Source organism: Cucurbita pepo, chromosome LG16 (assembly GCF_002806865.2).
Source record: "Cucurbita pepo subsp. pepo cultivar mu-cu-16 chromosome LG16, ASM280686v2, whole genome shotgun sequence".
Taxonomy (NCBI): Eukaryota; Viridiplantae; Streptophyta; class Magnoliopsida; order Cucurbitales; family Cucurbitaceae; genus Cucurbita; species Cucurbita pepo.
Genome location: NC_036653.1, coordinates 6,649,953 through 6,669,506, shown reverse-complemented (window position 1 = coordinate 6,669,506; position 19,554 = coordinate 6,649,953). Strand labels below are relative to the sequence as shown.

The window sequence follows — 19,554 nt, the reverse complement described above, 5'->3', positions numbered from 1 at the left end:
AGAGAGAGAGAGAGAGAGAGAGAGAGAGAGAGAGAGAGAGATTAAGAGAGAGAGAGGGAGAGAGAGAGATTAAGAGAGAGAGGGAGAGAGAGGGAGAGAGAGATTTGATTAATTGTTCTAAAAAAGCAAAAAGATTAAATTTTTTTATATGCCCAATTAGTTTCTCAATTAGGGTTTCATGGTGGGATCACTCCAAATCATGAAAGATTCACAATTAGATTGAAAAAAAAAGATACCCAATTGGTGGATTTTCAAATAATTTAACTTAGCTTCAATTCAATCATTTGCCAAAAAAAAAAAAAAAAGATCGAAAAGATCGAGATCCCACTTTGAAGTTGGAGGTTTGACCCCCGAGATCTCACATCGATTAGAGAAAGGAATTAAACATTCGAGTATGAAAATCTCTCCCTAATAGACGCGTTTTAAAACTATGAGGCTGAAAGATCTCACATCGATTGGAAAGAGAAACGAAGCATTCCGTATAAAGGGTATGGAAACCTCTCCCTAATAGACGCGTTTTAAAACTGTGAGACTGAAAGCGATACATAACAGGCTAAAACGGATAATATCTACTAGCGATGAACTTAAACGATTACAAATCCCTTATCACACTATGAAAAATGTAGGTCAAAAAAATTAATAACAAAGTCTAACTACAATGACGATGACAATCTTCACACACGAGTATAGGGTGAATCTTACAAACGTAAATCACGTTTAGATGAGAAATAAAATTATAATTTTTAGTTTCATAATTACTTTAATCAAGAGATTAAGTTATAAATTTATTTTTAATTAATATGGATAAGATCATTACAAAAAGTTCCCTCTTAATCACTTTTTAACTAAGTTATTAAGTTTAAACAAAGGAAATAAAAGCATTATTCCTTTAGAAATTACAAAAAACAACTTTTTTTTTTTAACTAAATAAATATTATTTATTTAAGAAAAAAAAAATCATAAAACCACAAGTAAATGATGAAACAAAATAAAATTATACAAAAATAAAATAAAATATATTTTTTTCTAGAAAAAAAAAAGGAAAAAAAAAGGTGGGGTTTGTTTGTCGTGTAGCTGTCTTTTAGACCCATTACAAAATGTCACTTTAAAATTGTGGCAGGCAGATGCTTTGGTTCCTTCCTCAATTAATTTCACTCATAAATAAAACACATACACACACAAAAAGTAAATAATAATTGCACCCAAATATTATCCATCTTTTTATTTTTTATAAAAAATAATTAAAATTCCAGTTGCCTCTAATTCTTTATATTTTATTTTATTTTATTAATACATCTCATAATTCCTAATTTTTCGAGAAAGAATGGAGAGAAAATCCTAGTTCGAGAGAACGTCGGTATGTGGCTGCCTCTACATAAGACCTCGTGATGACCCAATTGAGAGGGTCTCGAGCCGACAGTAAAGTATGTATGAACGAAAATAGTATAGAATTGTTACGTTATACGTCAAACTCAATCTGTATTTACACACGACACGACTCTATTATGTGGACGATGAAAGAAAAGGACCATTTCTCTTCATCCTCCTCCACTATCACCACCACCACGAACACCATGGTTTCGACACGAGTGGACCCGCTATGGCCTTCCCTTGCTTCCTCGATGGATAAAGGTACTTTAATTATATATATATATATATATATATATATATATATATATATATATGTAAAGAGAGAGAGTGGATGTCAGCATCTATATGTGTTAGTTTTGATTGATCACGTAATGCATGGGATGCATGGGATGATGCACCCAAAAGAAAAGGCTTCAAAAGAGCACTGCCAGTGCGGTCCTTCTTTTATGTTGTCTTTGACCCAGTCTCCACATACCATCCCCACTCGTTCTATGTATCGTTATCGTCGGTTTTGCACCGTTAGATATGTGAAGATAAAATTTACGTGTAGATTTTGAAATCAACATACGATGGTTATTTTCGATACAGTCACGTCGAATTGTTTTTCCACTGATAGAGACACTACTTATCACTTCATCCTTGCCGGTTTGGTCGACTTGTTCATGAATGTTTCGATTTAATTCCGCTTGTTCTTAAACCTTATTATGGTCAAGTACACGGCAAGTACCGCAATAAGGGAAACTAAGAACTTATGGTTTGATCGACTATTAGTTTATACTTTTTCGATACACGTTTTTAACCAGTGCAGCTCAAAATCATACTCGTATTAATATGATCGTGCACACACCCGAAGCACGAGTTTTACTTTTTGTATTAGTGCTATGGGAGCCTTTCTATAATCTAGATAGAGTTGTTGGCTATTGGGCCGTTCTTTTATGGCCCATTTATTTCTGACTTGATCCGTTTTCTACTGGGCTCTGGCCCAATATCCGAGTTCATAGCTTTGGGTCGGTTCTTATGGCCCATTTATTTTGGACTTGATCCATTTTATACTGGGCTTCGGCCCAATATCTGAGTCAATAGCTTTGGACCAAACATAACCTAATCCAACCAGCGTCCAGAGTTCAAATCTCTATAATTTCCTTTTATTTATATTTATATTAAATTTTTAATAATGTGTTGGCTAGCTTCATATTAATATTTGAAGCTTGAAACAGAACCACAATGGTGGGTCCAATATCACTATGTTTTGCCTTCTAAATATCGGTCGAGTTGTGATGAGTGTTCGGGTTCAGAAATATGAACCTAAACCAACCCAAAAAATTAATCCAACTCAACCCAACCCTTATAGTTCGAGTTGGGTTGGGAGTTGAATGTACACCCCTAGTTCTAGGTCTCTAACTGCCATCCAAAATTTAATGGATTTCAGCTGTAGTGGACTTTTACGAACCCTCAAACGTAGTATTGTAAATTTTAAAAGAATAAAAATATTTTTAAGACAATAAGCAAAGTTAAAAGACATATTTGTAATTATAGCCATATCAATAATAATTTTTATACAAAAAAAAAATATATATATATTATGAAAATAATTAAAGAAAGTTACTTCTATGCTAAATACAAAATTTACATCAAATATTTTATCCACTATGTTCAAGTAACACTTATGGATACAGACTAAAGAAAAAAAAAATGTTTTTTTTTCTTTTTAGAAAGTCGAGCATAGTAGATAAGACATCAATTATCAATAGATAAGGCACCAATTATCGACACCAATTATCAATACCTGTGATTCAATCTCCGCCCTGAAAAAAAAAAAACTAAGCTTTAAGATAAGTTTAAGACCTATGTAATGAAACATTATCAAATCTATGCCCTGAAGGAGAAGAAGCTAGAGGAAGAACCTGTGAAGAACTTGAAGAACACTGTGACATGTGATGATATTGAGGCTTTTTCTCATTTGTACACCAAAACCGGTTGTTGTCGTTATCGTTGTCGTCTACAACTATCATTTTGGGATTGGAAATGGCTTTAGTTTCAGAATCCTGAGCTGACCCACCATTTTTACAGGCCTTATGCAGAGCTTCTTCAGTTAATCTTCTGTACAGTTTCTCTTCTGCCTCCCTTAGGAACCTAAATTTTGAAGGAGATGAAGGTAAACCCATGTTCAAATCTAATTCTGCTGATGATTCAAAGAGAGTCACAGTGTTTATATTGAATTCAGGGTGTTTGAAAGAACTGAAAGGGTTTAATGGACATGGTGCTTTCAATGGAGGAGAAGGCAAAGGGGACACAAAATGAGACATATCACTTAAGCTTCTTGCTCTCGATCCCTTCCTACTTCTATCTTCAGACTCTAAATCTTCTTTGGTTTCCTCTTTAATGGAACAAAGAAAGCTCGGTGGCCCTAAAAGATTATACAGCCTCGCCGGATCTAACGCCCCCGCCGCCCCATCTCCTCCACCTGACTTCAACAACAACAAATCCTTGTTGCAGCCATTTTCAATCTCAGATTCTTGATTTCTCAGCTCTGAATTCAATTGATTTCCTCTGGAATCGTTGAATTGCAGAGGAGAAGAAAAAGAAGAAGAAGAAGAAGAATTCCTTTTCCAATTCAAACAAATATGGCGAAAGAATTTCTTTACATATTTGGTGAATTTATCTTCATCTTCTGAAGTGAATCTTCTTTTCTTCCACCAAAGAAAATAGAAAAGCTCTGCAAAGAGAGCAAACAGAAGGAATCCAAAAACAAAGCTCAACACAATTCCCAATCCTTTGAATGAATCCATTTTCCCCAAATTTGGAAACAATCTCACATCTCCACCATTACGTATAAAAAAAAAAAACCTCAAATCTCAAACTCCTCAAACTTTTTCTCGATCATTTAAACACTCAACAGATGAAATAGGACATCCACAATCTAAAGCCCCAAAAACAGGACCAGAAAATGTTAAAAACCCTAAATCCAGCACTGTAACTAGCAATAAAGCAGAAAAACAACGTAAAAGAACCAGCAAGAACGGATAATTACAGCAAAACAATCACTTCATAATCTGTAATGGAACAACGAGTAAACTAATTCCAGCAAGCTCATCCATAGAGAATAACGCGTAAGGAAAAGGGAAGTTACCTTTAAAAAAGCCAAAAGAACGGTGGATCGGCAAGAATCAACAGATTCGAACGAAGAACCAAATTATATTTTAATATGAGAAACCATCCAACAGATGAACACGAACTAAAGCCACAGAGATTCAACTAAGAAACGGAAGGAAAATAAGAACTAAGAAGCAATTTTATATATGAGTTGAGCGCGGTTCGTCTTTTGGGGGAATTTTGGAACAAAATGGATGCACCTCACACGTGTGGGTTTGGTCCAAGCGTGTGGATTTTAGTTCAATAAAGTTTTTTCTTTTTTAATTATTGTATATACAATTTTAATTATAAATTATTTTTTAAAAGGGCAGAGTTGTTGGGCCAAATACTTAAATGGGCCAGAAAAGAAAGTAAAAGCCCATGGCCCATATTCTACTTACATGTACGGCCTTGAAAAGGGCAAAGATGGAAAAATGAAAATAAGCGCCGTCACCGCTAGTAAGCGCCGTCGGTATCTTTAACCTACTCCACAATAACTCCGTCGAAGCTAAGCGGTCTGATTAACGGACACCGTTATCGCTGTTCTCCTCTAACTCTGTCACTTCTCTCCTTCTCGGCTCCGGAGGGCTTTGGATTGGATTTGGGGGAGGATGAGCGCTGTCTTTGCGGTGTGTAGAAGGGGGCTGTAATTCTGAGAATTTGGATATCCATCTCCGAATTTGAATCGCTTTTGATATCTCTAATTTCTCGAACTAGATACTTATTGTAAGTTTTTGTGTTTCGTGTTCTTGTTCTATATTCATCGGAATTATTGATTCTATTTTGCCTCTGTTGTTGGGATTCTGCTGTCTGCAAGTTTATTGTTCATATCCGTCTAGGTTTTCGTTTTGTTTTCGTCTATATTCATCGGAAAATTTCAGAGGAGAAATTTTCAATTTCGATTGTTGATGTTGTGGTGAAATTTGGTGGTGAAAAGTGTTGATTGTAGTTGCGTTTGATTTATTCTGGGAATCTGGATTTGTATGGATGTGTTATGAGGTGATAGTTTAGAATTTGGAGGAGGCTGGGAGATAGTTTGTTCTTGCTGAAACTTGGGATTCTTTGAGGGTTAAGCGCTGAGAGAACATGGGAGAAGATTTGCTAACAAGTTTATCCATGGAAAATCACCATCCATCTACGTTATTGTCGATGGATTCAAGCTCTATGTCTCATGAAGAACTCAAGCGAGAGTTTAAACGGCCAATTGTTCTTTCCCGACCACCGGACATTAATCTTCCTCTTTCAGCTGAGCGCAGCCCTCCTCCACAATCCTGGAAATCAGAGCCTTTTGATATGTTGGATGTTAGTCTAGGAACTCAGATGAATGAAACGGATGCTCTTCTTATCCTGCCCAAAACTGGACGCAAGTTTTCCAAGAGATTAGATAGTGTGTGGGGTGCTTGGTTTTTCTTTAGTTATTATTTCAAGCCTGTGTTGAACGAGAAATCGAAGAGCAAAATCGTGCACGACGGTAATGGAGTTTCTGGATTTGACAAGTCTGATCTAGAGCTTGATGTGTTCATGGTCCAACATGATATGGAGAATATGTATATGTGGGTTTTTAAGGAAAGGCCAGAGAATGCATTGGGTAAAATGCAGCTTAGGAGCTATATGAATGGGCATTCTCGTCAAGGCGAACGCCCTTTCCCTTACAGTGTCGATAGGGGGTTTGTTCGGTCTCATAGGATGCAACGAAAGCATTACAGGGGCCTGTCGAATCCTCAATGTGTGCATGGCATTAAGTTCGTTCCATTGCCGAATCTTAAAAGTCTCGACGACGAGCAGCAGAAAAGATGGATGGAACTTACAGGGAGGGATCTTAACTTCTCAGTTCCGCCAGAAGCAAGCGAGTTTTGTTCATGGAGGAACCTTCCCAGCACCGAATTTGAGCTGGAAAGACCCCTTCCTCCATTGAAGACCAACTCCCATGCTCCTCCTCCGAGAAAATTGTTAAATGGGACTAGTTTTAACCTGTCAACTCAACCAACGAGCCATGTAAATGGTGGAGGAATGGATCTGTCGCCAAAAGGAAACAAGCGGAAGAAGGATGCATTTCTACATGGTAATGATGAGGATTATTGTTTGCTCATTAACCAGCCTAATGAGAGAGTTCAAGATACAGAAATCCATCCTGTCGAGCCTCCATGGTTAAACGATTTCAGTGGGGTAATGAGGAACGTATATGGTCCGGTTACAGCTGCGAAAACTATCTACGAGGACGAGCAAGGATATTTGATAATCGTTAGCTTGCCTTTAGCCGATCTAAAACGGGTTAAAGTGACTTGGTGGAACAACCTAACTCATGGGGTTGTAAAGATAACATCAGTGAGCAGTGGCTGCATGCCCTTTGTGAAAAGAAACGACAGAACATTCAAGCTCACCGATCCATCGCCCGAACACTGCCCTCCCGGAGAGTTCATAAGGGAAATTCCATTGCCAACCAGGATTCCAGACGATGCAAAGCTAGAAGCTTATGGAGATGAGTCGGTTACCGGTCTAGAGATAATGGTGCCTAAACATCGCGTCGGTCCAGAAGAACATGAAGTTCCTGTTTGCCTTCGCCCTCATCTCGGAGCAAACGAGCTCGTGTTATCTTAAAGGGTATTGTTGATTGTCATTTTCCAGTGGTGTAGCAAACAAAACAGATGATTTTTGTGAAATTTAAAGGGAAAATATGTTTTAATCCATTTTCCTTTGATTTAAATACCAAACATTATGATCTCCTTCAGAATAGAAAACAGTTCCTGCTGGCTGCTGATAAATGTTTGTGCTCTCTGCATCTTCAACTGATAACACTAAGCTTAACTGCAACATTGAATCTTTGTTTATACAATCAGATTCTAAATGCATTGATTTGGTTCAACTGCCACTTGATGATTATGATTTCCTCTCTTTACAAACCAAGTCTTTCGAACCATACTATTAGCTTTGATCTTCTGGAAGCGCTATCGTTCTTATTTGAAAGTTTCTTTGAAAGTTTCTACCTTTTTTGAGCTCATAAGCTCGAGATCTCATATCGGTTAGAGAAGTAACGAAACATTCAAGTGTGTAGAAATATCTCTCTAATAGACGCATTTTAAAAATTATGTGGTGATACGTAACAGGCCAAAGTGAACAATCTGTTAGCCGATAATTTGAATGGTTACAAATAGTATCAAAACCCGACACTAGGTGACATGCCATCGATATCGAGAGACGCTGGATCCCAAAGGGTAAGTTGTGAGATTTCACATCGATTTAAGAGACGTGGACATTCCACATCGGTTAAAAAAGTAAAGTATTTCTAGGACGTAGAAACCTCCCCTTAACATATCTCACCTCGTTTCGTCCTATTCTGCGCACGAATCATTTCTTTCTATTCCTCAAAATAACATAAATTTTTCAGTAAAAGCATAAAAAATATTCCCGTGGAAAGTTTGAATTTAGGGTTGCTTTTATGTGATTATATATTTAAAAAATTAAATAATTCATGAATTTTCTAATAAAGTAAACAATTAATACTTTAATTTCATTCCAAGTTAATATTAAATAAAAAAAAGTGGAATAAAAATATAACATATTAAATTATAAATTCGATTATCTTTTTTAATTGAATTAAAATATTTATTATATAATATTATAAAACAATAATTATACGTATTTTTTTAACATGAAAAAATCCATTAAACTAATTAATAATATTTAAAAAATGAAATAAACAGAGCTTGAAATAACAGATTTATTCATATTTGTTATTCGGTTGAAGAAGAAGAGTGCGTAATTCAGTTCTGTTTTGGTTGATTCACATGGCTACCTATTCGCACCACCATTCCATCAATGTCCCGCACATATCCTACTCTCTGCTTCCACTCTTTCGCCTCCGGCTGGCTCACCGCCGCCGCACCATTCTCCACCGCCCTCTGATAACCACGACAAATCCAAACAGCTTTCTCTCAGATCGGTAAATTCCGGCATCGAATCAATCAATTGAGATACAGGAATCAAAATGTGGCACCAATTTTACCTGATAGGCCGCATCCACATCGGGATAATCGATACAGATCTCGATAGGGTTTCGTTCGCGATTGGAGGATGGGATTTGGACTTCGCCGGTGAGATCCTCTGTTTCGTGTTGGTGCAGAGGTGTGAATGCGATGGTAGTTCCTCCGCTCTCGAGCTCTCCCCATCTGTATCGAAAACGAAGCGATCTTTCGTGATTTGTTATGAATTTTATCGATTGTTGCAGTGATGATTTAGGGTTTTGATTACCTGTTGGAATGATCGAGGCGGCGGACGGTGAAACCGAAGGCTTTGGAGTAGAAATCGACTGATTTCGCGACGTCCTTGACGTAGATAATCGTGTATGCGAAGGTTGGCTTGAGATTGGACGACATTGTTAATGGATTGAGAGAGCACTGAACTGTGGAGCATGGTGAAGACGATGAAGATGATTATGAACGCGAAGCTAATTTGTTTCAGGGGACGATGGGCACACGTGGACACCAACGTGGATTGGGAATGTGTACACGTGGAACTCTTGCATGTTGCTGATCGATCGAATGGTGCCACGTGGTATAGTATATTTAATATAGCTAAATTAATAAAAATCTAGTTGAGTTTACATTGTTTTAAAGTTTTAACTTTACAAAAAGAAAAAATACTTACATTTTTTTTCGTATATTTTTTTATAAAAAAAAACTATTGATTTTTTAAAATAGTTTAAAAAATAAATTTTAACTTGTTTAAAAAATATCTCAAAATTTTAATGATACTCAATTTTAAAATTAATATTAAAAAGATTATAAATATCATAATAAATATTTTTTAGAAGGTTAATGCTACTTTTAAAGTTTCAAATGTATTTATTAATCATATTATTGATTGTAAAAATATTTTTAAATATTTTTAAAAAATTTAAAGATATTAATTAAATTGTTTAAAATTTAACAATATTTTAAATATTATTATTATTTTTTTTTTTTGTCGAGCCAGTCTAACGAACCCAAAAAAGTAGGAAAATAAGGCGCCTAAAGGTCACGTGTACGCATTTCCAGCTTCCCGCGTGTTCCTCGTCCTCGGAGCTCACTCTCTCCTCTCTTTGATCGTCATTTCTCTCTCTGGTTTTCCAAATATCCTCCCCGGAGAAATGCCGTCCTCCGCTCAGAAATCACGCCAACATTTCGCTGGTACTCGTTTTCCTTTTTCCTTAATTCGTTGTTTTTGCTTGAATTGTGAACATTGAATTATCTGGATGCTTACTTGACTTAACGAACAATGATGATCTTGTTGTCGATCAAATTCCGTCTTGCAAATGTTGACGTGAGAGTTTGTATCGTTCGTTGTGCGTATGTTTCCGGTTTGTTCGTGTGCGGAAATAGGTTTCTAGGGGAAGTTATGTAAACAATTGCCAGGGTCTTTGTAGTCCGTTTTTTTTGGGATCGTCATCGATTTAGTTTTTCTTTTTACATTTTTTGTCGTTCTGTCAGTGTAAATGCATTTGATCGTCTCTCTCTTCGAGTCAGATGTGCGTGTGGTAATTTGATTTCGATTTTGCAGGTTGACAAATTTTCGGCGATGTTCATTTCTGAAGTCTGTACTGTTATAGTCCTTTCACGGATTCTCTACGGATGATACATGGGGATTGTTTTTAATGGCGGTTCTTCCTTATTTGTGGAGGATCCCATAATTTGTAGCAATTTCAGCAAAAAGGATAGCCGATCATTTTGCCTCTTCAAACAGTTCTCTTAAGTGAAGAACTGCTTGCAAATTAATAATAATTTTTCAATGGAAGACACGTTACCTAGTTCAGGATCAGGCATGATATCTGAAGTTGATGTTAGTGGTGGAAGTAGAAAATTTAGAAGGTGCTTTATTGGTGTTTCTCACTCAAAAGCATTTTCAAGGAATGCTATTCGGAGTGTAACTTCACTTAGACAGAGCAGAATTGCCAATGGTGCTGCTGGTCAGGTGACATTTTTCTTGCTCAAAATTATTGCGCTAGAGATGGTTCGAAGGTTCTCAAAGTCTAGGTGTCCTTTTGCTTGGCGAGGACTTCAAGCTCTTCAGGTTCTTTGCTACCCTCCATTTAAGTGGATTCAGAGATGGGCTCCTTTCAGCTGTTTAGTCAAAGGCATGCAGGTCTGTGCTGTTAACTTCTTGATTTATTATGACCATCATGTCGTAATTTTGATGCACAGGCCTAGCTACTACTTGTTGAAATGTTCACTGGTCTGTTATGTGAGAACAAAAGAAGTTAACTTGTGCCTTGAGGAAGCAGCCTCAGTAAGCAATAAGCATTCCTATATCTTCAAGTTCTCTGCTTATTCTGGTCCTCACATCATTTTTTGTGTTTACTTGTATGTGCAATGTGTGTATTAGGCATGTTCTCTTTTATGTCTTGATAATGGTCATAACCTGCTCCTTGGAAGTTAATTCTGTAGACCCTTTTCTCCATTGGACATGATAATGAGGAATGCTTACCACAATTGGTTTGTTTCAAATAATGGTTCAAACGTGGAACTGGATGCTATGCTAATTCATGAAATATGAACTAGAATCTAGTTTCTCCTTCCTAACACAAAACTTCACTTCCTTGCTAATATTACTCCTGCAAGCATGTGCATGATCTACATCCTCCAGTAGCTTTCGTTAAGATGGCAAGAAGTGCAGATGTAGTCACCAGAACTTTGGATTACGGATGAATGATTCCTGTTCTTACCGTCTTAAACTCTTCATATATACCATTTCTTCAACAGATTTTATATTATCTTTATTTTTCCAGGTGTTGTCAAAGCCATTACTTGTACTATCAATAGTGACATCGCTCTCTGATCGGACAGAGCCTATGGGTGGAGACTCAGATGACATCAGTGATTCCCCTTCATATTCTGAAATGTACTCAGAACTATCCTCAGTAAACTCGTCTACAAATGCAAGGTACTGTAATGAGATGGCACCAGGGTACTCAGAATTATTCATGCACTATTTTTTTTGCTCTTGATCTTTGATATCATTCTATAACCGTTTTTTTTTTTTGAAATGCCTCATTATGTATGTAGGGTACTTAATAGTATGGTTTTACAGTATATTTTTATTAAATAATGTATATAATTTCTTTTTAAGGTTAAAATACCATTTTTGCCCCTGTACTCTGGTTCTCATTCATTGTCTCTATACTTTTAAATGTCTAAACTTAGTCATTGTATATTTGATCGATCTTAAAATTAGTCATTATTAGTTTGAGGTTGATTGTGATCAAACTTGATAAGATAATAAGAATATTCTTTTATTTAAGAAAAGACACCAAGTGAATATGCATCCATAATTTATAGTGGGAAAGCTTAGACTTTTTGAAAAAAAAATGGAATGTTAACAATGAACTGTTAGTAGGGACTAATTTTGAAATTTATTGGGAGTACAATGACTTAATTTGAATATTTGAAAGTACATGGGTTAGAATAGAAGAAGTCCTGAAGTACATGAACAAAATTGATATTTTAATCTTTATTTAAATATCAATATTAACATTATTTTATCATGTACTTGAATTCTATAAATCCATTTTGATTCTCCACCCCACTGCCCAATCGACAACACACATTTTTATTCCTTTTCAGGTATGTAATTCATAAAATTATTTCAGTGTTCTTTTTATAATAAATCTTGTGTATGTTTAAGGTTTTGACGTCTAAGTATTAAAAAGATTGAATTGTAGCCTGTTTAAAGTTAACGTGATCCTTCCATTATTAAATCCAGCAATTTTTTATTTCTACGATTTTCTCAAGATTTTTATCAACATCTTGATTCTTGTTGTAAAATCATTTCCATTTCGACATTAATACTCTCCGAACGTAATCTTCTATTTCCCATTTTCCAACATTTCATGAATGCCCATCTCTATTCAAATGTTGATGATCTTTTGTTTAACTTTTGCGTGTTCTCGGTAATCTCTATACTCTATTAACTCTTAAATAGTACACATAATTTGCAGCGCCTGTGATGAGCCTCCACAAAGCATTGAATCTGAAACTTTGTCTGTTCGTCTCTCTAAAGAGCTGGAAAGTCAGGGTTTCAATTTGCCAGAAAGGTAATTTCTGGTTTGAATTGCTGGAGATTTTTGTAGCTGTTGTCGGCTGAAGAGGCTTAACTGAAATTTTAGCCTTAAATTTTATGACTACGAGACCTATGTTCATACTAACAACTACCAATGTTTTATCATATGAGGTACCATGTTTTATTTGACTTCAAACTTCCATCTACCGCCAATTAGTTACTCTTAGTTTCGCTCTCTTAATGCGTGTCCACTTGGTTTAGCTCGACTGCGCGCGTGTAGATGGTGGTCGATATTAGTGGGATTGTGCATGAATTTGTGGGCTTCTCTTAATGCTCTTGTTATCACATTCTTATTTCATACAGACTTAATGAAGAGGAGCTTCAAAGATTCTTTGCAGCTTCGAATGGCGACTTTACATCTTTGTTATCTTCAATTAAGAAGACAATCCGCTGGAGAGAAAATTACAAAATACTTTCATCTTTAGAGCTTGACATGTGGTCACACATGGTCTTTTGGCATGGATTTGATCTGAAGCACAGACCTTGTCTCATAGTACGCCTTGGGCTAGCTTGCGTGAACTTGTCATCTGAAGACAGACCCCGTTTTATCCAAGCCATCGGTATGTCTCTTAATTTTATCGACAAACTTTAGAGTTTTCTTCCATGCTAAAGATCTTGTTCCGATCGAAACTTCACTATTGCTAAATGTTGATAATATCGATCTCGTAGTTTCTAACGAGAATCTTGATTGTGATCATTTTCTTTTTCCTTTTAACAAAAACGGTTTAGCATTCGGTATCACCCTTGCATTTAGAATGTGATCTGCTTTACTTATTATGATCGCTATTTAGCATATTGACTGTATGATAGACTCTTTTAAGTGCTTTCATTATCTTTATCCCAAAGGAACATCGTTTCTTTTCTTTTCTTCTAGTTCTCCTTCCGACCATTCAGTTTCATTACGTAAAATTGAAATGCCTGTAATTGCAGTATCTCAGGTAGAGCATGGGATCGTTGAGCTAGTTGATTCAGAAAATCCAGAAAATCCCCAAATTACAGTTTTAGTGGATTGCGAGGGATTAACTCCTTTTAGAGTTCCCATGCAAATGATGAGATATTGTTCTTCCCTTCTGCAAGATCACTTCCCAAACCGTCTCGGATGTTTGTTCATCATTCGGCTTCCTCCGGTCGTTCGTCTCCTTGCCCAAACTTTTATTCAAGTAAGATTATTCCTCCACCTTTCCTTGCTGAAAATTTGATTATAAATCGATTATAAGCTCTGTATCTACGGTAATCTTGTAGTTGTCCTTAACAAATGATGAATTTTCTTTTAGATTTTGACACCTGTTACGCGTAAAAAGTTAAAAATTGAGGGGGAGACTACATACAAAAAGGTTCTATCTGAGTACATACAAACACTACCTAGATATCTTGGTGGCAAATGCTCCTGCTCGAAATGTTCAAAAGTAGATATCCATGACATACAACGACTGGATACAATTGGGGCAGTAAACAGAGAGTTGATTACTGGAGGAATCCATGGGAATGATTCTGTTTTAGGGTCTCAGATGCATGAGTTTGATAACCACTTGCCTGGAAACTTTGATCAGATGGTAAGAACTAGCGTGATAAGCATACTTATGTTTTGGGCTTTCATTGCTGTTATTGTCAGTGTGTACGATCCCGAAAACCGAATCTTTTTCCCTTGGGTCTGACTCGAAGCCAGTGACGACTGTCGGGAGCTCGAATTTTATCTATAATGTCCCAAATCCTGCATTTTGCAGCAAGTAAAAGGAAGGATTATTCATATCATGTTTAGTAACGATATGTGGTATCAGTTATAGTTCATGAATTTTGTCCTTTGAATTTTATCCTCGTTTGTAGTAGAATGCAACTTTTGTCAATAGTTGGACGGTACTCTTATTGTAGACAGACGATGAAGATTTTCGTGTGGCGAGTTCGTCTTAAATCTCTTATGACAGTTGATTTCGGGTCCAAAGACCTTCGAAATCGAAACTGAGATTGTGATCTAAGAATTGGAGGCAAGGTCTAATAGAAGGCTTCCCTCATTACCAAAGGGCTTACTCACTTTGGATGGATGAAAGCCCTCCATGGGTGCTAAGGAAACAATTTCTTAACCCATTTTGTGTATGTTTGTACTTTGTTGAATATATGTATGCGCGTATGAGGCTTCGTTTTATCAAAATTTACGAGTTTATAGACCTTGTTTGTTCAAATTAGCGAATGAGTTAATGAAATTGAATCGAGAGAATTGACATTCATAATCTAATTGGTTGATGTTAAAAATTTGAGAAGGAAAGTCGGCCATAGTGATTCACGAGTTTTGTGTGGAAGGGCTTTCGCTTTATAGATTAAAGGTACGTCTCAATAATAAAGCCTTTTAATTCGTGAGCTCAATAGATTAAAGATACGTCTCAATAATAAAGTCTTGTAATTCGTTTGTCAAATATTGTTGAGTTTTATCTAAGTTCGGTTTTGTCTGAAAAGAAGTAAAAGCGGTTCAAGCGGTTCACTTGTCACTACATCTGTGGCTAATTAATATAACTCAACCCTCGAAATTAATTATTTACATATTATTAAGTAGTCAGTTAATTTATTTATTTTTTTGTAGAAATAAGTTTTTGATTAAATTATAAATTTGATTTATATGATTTAAAATTTAGAATTAATCCTTAGTTTGATAAAATTTAAAACTATTTATAAGGTTTGATTATTTATGAAATTATAAATTTTAAAACTATCGGTATCAAATTTGGAATTTAATTAATATTTTTCGAAATTGGTTATTTATATTATTATTAATTTGTTTATTTTCATTTCGTAATTTGGGTCTTCCCGCGGCCGGGTCAAGGAATCACACCACTGCCCGCCACAACAAAAATCACATATACATTTCCAAAGCACAATCCGTAAAGGTATCACGCGGATCGACATCCACAACCGTCGATTAATTTAAAATCCAACGGACGACGTGTTTCTCGGATGACTTTCACGAAACCACGCGTGAGATTTGCACTCCCATAAATTCCCCACATCGTATCATTTCGGCATCTAATTCAAGCTGAACCCATCCATCTCTTTGCATTATTCTCTCGATCTTCAGTCGAAAAAATGTCTGGACGTGGAAAGGGCGGCAAGGGCTTGGGAAAAGGAGGAGCAAAGCGTCACAGGAAGGTCTTGAGAGATAACATTCAGGGCATCACCAAGCCTGCTATTCGCCGTTTAGCTCGTAGAGGCGGTGTGAAGCGTATCAGTGGATTAATCTATGAAGAAACCAGAGGAGTTTTGAAGATTTTCCTCGAGAATGTGATTCGCGATGCTGTGACCTATACCGAGCACGCTAGGAGGAAGACGGTGACTGCTATGGATGTGGTTTATGCATTGAAGAGGCAGGGAAGGACTTTGTATGGGTTTGGAGGTTAGGTCATAGGTTAATTTTACGAATGATTGTATATCTGGGATTTGGAAATCTAGTCATTGATGTTCTTTTAGTTTTACTCGGAAGTCGTTCATCGTTGTTCTTGCAATGAATTTTTAATTGATCGTGTACTTTACTCTTCAGTTTCTATTTACTCCCTATCTCGTCTACTCAAACTATGAGAATTTTCTCCTTATTGATCGATAGAAGTTTAAACCGAATCTAGATTGATTGTCTCTTGAGTTTCTGTTTGTTGAATTCATGTTTGAAATGAGTTTCAATTTATGATTCAACACCTGCTATTCGACAATCATTATGATCTGAATCGATTAAATTAGCATTTGAAAGCAGTTGGATTGTTTCTTATGCACGATCTTAGAAATACGATGGTTGGATGATTCTGCCTATCTTTTAGAAGACTAGCTAGATGATTACATCACTAAATTTCTTAGTTTTTTTGGTTTTTGAAATATCGTTAAGGATCTTCCATTGCCTTGAACAAGATAGAACAAGGAACGATTTGGGTTATAATTTCACGTGGAAATGGCAGATTTGTTGGTCATTTTGGAGTCTAGTTTTTCTTGTTCGACATTGTTAGACTAGAGCACTGTTGAAGTGTTCATAGTCTAGAAGCCCCTTTTTGTTTGCAATGGCTACAGGCTTTGCAGGTTGTTTGCTATGGAGCATGGATTCAGATGTGGACTCCTTCGCCGGTGACAGAAGGTGGGCGAGGTCTGTGCTGTAAGCTTCTTCTCTGTCATCTTTTGAGACCAATCTTATCATTATTTTGTCAAACAAAATCACCTGGCTTGATTACCACCATGCGTATCTGGCCTATCTGATAACAAGAGCATGCTATTGGGGCATATTTGAAATGACTTTCTAAGTAGTTAACATTGATTTGATCACTTGACTAGAGAATGTCATTGCACACTAGCCTCTTGTTTGAATAGGGTTCCAAACCTTTCCCGTTTTGGAACGAATCTAACATATACTTGTCGGGCGAAGAAGCCTCGAGCACTAGAAGTAGTAGGATCAAGGTAGCATGGCATGTTTGAAATGACTTTTCTAAGTATTTAACATTGTTTTGAGCACTTGAATAGAAAATGTCATTGCTCACTAGCTTCATGTTTGAATAGGATTCCAAACCATTCTTGTTTTGGAACGAATCTAGCATATATTTGCAAGGTTAAAGAAGCCTCGGGTGTTAGAAGTAGTAGGTATCGATGATTATTGGGAGTGAGTCCCACGTTGGTTAATTTAGTAGAAGATTATGAGTTTATAAGTAAGGAATACTATCTCCATTGGTATGAGGTTTTTTGGGGAAGCCCAAAGCAAAGCCATGAGAGCTTATGCTCAAAGTGGGCAATATCATACCATTGTGGAGAGTCGTGTTTGTCTAACAGTAGAGTCAAGGTAGCATTCCATTGGCGTTGAGCTTTCTCAGCCAACTACATTATGATCTCTTAGAAAGAGCTGCTCAATGATCGAACCTGATAGTATAGATAGCTTATATAGCCTATGTCGAGATGGTATTAGACAGAGCAATCTGATCTTTCTGGTGGGGGTGGCTCCTTTATCGTGGGTAAACAGCTCGAGCCCTACACGGTTTTTAAGCACATGATTAGGTTAGAATATTCCCAACCGATCGAAATACTAAACTCATGTAATGGCTACTCATCTTTACTTGTATCAATGTCTATTGCTTGTTATATTCTCCCAACCTATTCTGTTGGGAAATTGGGATGCTGTTTGTGTGTATTGTGCACACTGATGTAGTAATGAAGATGGAACCCCTACAGTTGAAAGAATGCAAAACATGCACTCCCACACACAACTAGTTGGCTACTGTAAGAATCTGCAGGGGTATTCAATATCCTCCAGCGATGCTGAATGTGCTGCAACTCGGTGTCGAGGCACGATGGTCATCTAGACACTTGCAGCTTTCAGCTTTTGAGGCATTTGTCTCCTTATGATCGTGGATTGTTAAGTCCGCTATACGGCGGTGAATTCGTTCTCGAGCCTTGTACACCGCCCGTCACATTATGGGAATCGACCCCCAAGTTCTTACCTTAACGGTAAGAAGAGGATGCATAAGGCAGGACTAGTGACGGGAGTGAAATCGTAACCTTTGTAGACCATTCTTTTCCGAAGTTCTCCAACTTATTGTTGAGTGATGTTATGCTTGAGCGGATTTTTTCTTGTTATACTATATCGTTGTTTCTCGTTATTTATTATAAACAAAATAATACATGACAAACACGGATATTAGAATAATACGTGTAAATTTAAATCTAGTTTAGTGGATAAAACATCAACTATGATCGGTGGTACAAACTAAAAAATCATGAATTTTCAAAATAAAAATAATTTTTATTTATTATTTTATTATTTTATAAATTTAGTCTCAAATGAATTTTTTAAATTATGCATGTATTTATTTAAATTAAAATTTATATTAGCATAATATATCAATTAAATATAAAATTTAAAAATTTAAAAATATTTTGAAAATTTAAGTACTTTTCGAGGACGAGGGACTGGTTGTTGCCAAATGGGCAACAAAATTTTGGATTCCCGCTGCCCGGCTCTGCCCGCCAAATAATCGAAAGAAACTCATTTTCAAATCACGATCCGTACATGTTTCACGCGGATCGTGGTGTTCAACCGTCGATATCGTAGAAAATCCAACGGACACAATGGGGTTCTCTTCCGAACTTCAAATCCGACTAGAATTAACACTTCCCGTATCGTATATCCCATAAATACCCCGAACCAGTAATTCTTAACATCAAACAAAAAAATTTCCTGTCAATCAATTCGTTGTTCATCTCCCCGAATCTATCGAGAAAATGTCTGGGCGTGGAAAGGGCGGCAAAGGCTTAGGAAAGGGAGGAGCAAAGCGTCACAGGAAGGTTTTAAGAGATAACATTCAGGGCATTACCAAGCCTGCCATTCGTCGTTTAGCCCGTAGAGGCGGTGTCAAGCGTATCAGTGGTTTGATCTATGAGGAAACCAGAGGTGTTTTGAAGATTTTCCTCGAGAATGTGATTCGCGATGCTGTGACCTATACCGAGCACGCTAGGAGGAAGACGGTGACTGCTATGGATGTGGTTTATGCCTTGAAAAGGCAGGGAAGGACTTTGTATGGTTTCGGAGGTTAGGTCACGGTTTGGTCTAAAAAATGGCTGTATAGTTTTGTCTCTGTTCTGCTAGTTATCTTTGTTTCTGCAAGTTGTCTTCCATTGTTTAGCAGAATTGATACTGGTTGATTGTCAAATTATGCCTTTAAGTTGTTATTCGTTTGTCCGGCTGTTTTCCTATCTCCTTCTCTTTCGCTCCAACTCGAAAAATGATTCTGTAATCCGATCTTTAAACTCCACTTGCGATCATTTCAGCTTTCTTATATAGTTGACGGAATTTGAATTTCTTTATCGTGTACGATTCTCATGACTTAGTCGAATAGATATTGGATCTCAGACAAGATTCAATTAAGATACTGAATGGAAGAACTATGCTATAGCTAATTTACTATGACGAACAAGCCTATATTGTTGTAATGGAGATTATACTGTTGATTT

General features: G+C 36.6%; 6 protein-coding genes across 7 annotated transcripts; 4 read left to right on the top strand and 2 right to left on the bottom strand.

The window, feature by feature from the left end:
- Positions 1 to 3,209: 3,209 nt before the first annotated feature.
- On the bottom strand, positions 3,210 to 4,487 carry LOC111777053. Its single transcript, XM_023656494.1, has one exon. It carries the CDS (start codon positions 4,158 to 4,160, stop codon positions 3,210 to 3,212), a length of 951 nt encoding a protein of 316 aa, XP_023512262.1. The 5' UTR covers positions 4,161 to 4,487.
- A 558-nt stretch (positions 4,488 to 5,045) lies between these two features.
- On the top strand, positions 5,046 to 7,265 carry LOC111776815. The gene has a single exon (XM_023656194.1). It carries the CDS (start codon positions 5,590 to 5,592, stop codon positions 7,099 to 7,101), a length of 1,512 nt encoding a protein of 503 aa, XP_023511962.1. The 5' UTR covers positions 5,046 to 5,589; the 3' UTR covers positions 7,102 to 7,265.
- A 932-nt stretch (positions 7,266 to 8,197) lies between these two features.
- Positions 8,198 to 8,940, bottom strand: LOC111776860. Its single transcript, XM_023656257.1, has 3 exons — positions 8,752 to 8,940; positions 8,507 to 8,669; positions 8,198 to 8,402 (listed from the first exon to the last, which is right to left on the bottom strand). The coding sequence occupies exons 1-3, from the start codon at positions 8,874 to 8,876 to the stop codon at positions 8,265 to 8,267; spliced, it is 426 nt and encodes a 141-aa protein (XP_023512025.1). The 5' UTR covers positions 8,877 to 8,940; the 3' UTR covers positions 8,198 to 8,264.
- Positions 8,941 to 9,511: 571 nt separating this feature from the next.
- LOC111776818 (phosphatidylinositol/phosphatidylcholine transfer protein SFH1-like) lies at positions 9,512 to 14,740 on the top strand. 2 transcript variants are annotated; one of them, XM_023656196.1, is made up of 7 exons: positions 9,512 to 9,668; positions 10,039 to 10,620; positions 11,264 to 11,418; positions 12,473 to 12,568; positions 12,898 to 13,154; positions 13,525 to 13,754; positions 13,869 to 14,740. In XM_023656196.1, the coding sequence occupies exons 2-7, from the start codon at positions 10,267 to 10,269 to the stop codon at positions 14,247 to 14,249; spliced, it is 1,473 nt and encodes a 490-aa protein (XP_023511964.1). In that variant the 5' UTR covers positions 9,512 to 9,668; positions 10,039 to 10,266; the 3' UTR covers positions 14,250 to 14,740. The 2 variants fall into 2 exon arrangements, with proteins under 2 accessions (XP_023511964.1, XP_023511965.1); XM_023656197.1 differs by lacking the exons at positions 9,512 to 9,668; positions 10,039 to 10,620 and adding an exon at positions 10,631 to 10,764.
- An 853-nt stretch (positions 14,741 to 15,593) lies between these two features.
- Positions 15,594 to 16,191, top strand: LOC111776866 (histone H4). The gene has a single exon (XM_023656263.1). The coding sequence runs from the start codon at positions 15,667 to 15,669 to the stop codon at positions 15,976 to 15,978; it is 312 nt and encodes a 103-aa protein (XP_023512031.1). The 5' UTR covers positions 15,594 to 15,666; the 3' UTR covers positions 15,979 to 16,191.
- A 2,553-nt stretch (positions 16,192 to 18,744) lies between these two features.
- Positions 18,745 to 19,402, top strand: LOC111776865 (histone H4). The gene has a single exon (XM_023656262.1). The coding sequence runs from the start codon at positions 18,826 to 18,828 to the stop codon at positions 19,135 to 19,137; it is 312 nt and encodes a 103-aa protein (XP_023512030.1). The 5' UTR covers positions 18,745 to 18,825; the 3' UTR covers positions 19,138 to 19,402.
- The last annotated feature ends 152 nt before the right edge of the window (positions 19,403 to 19,554 follow it).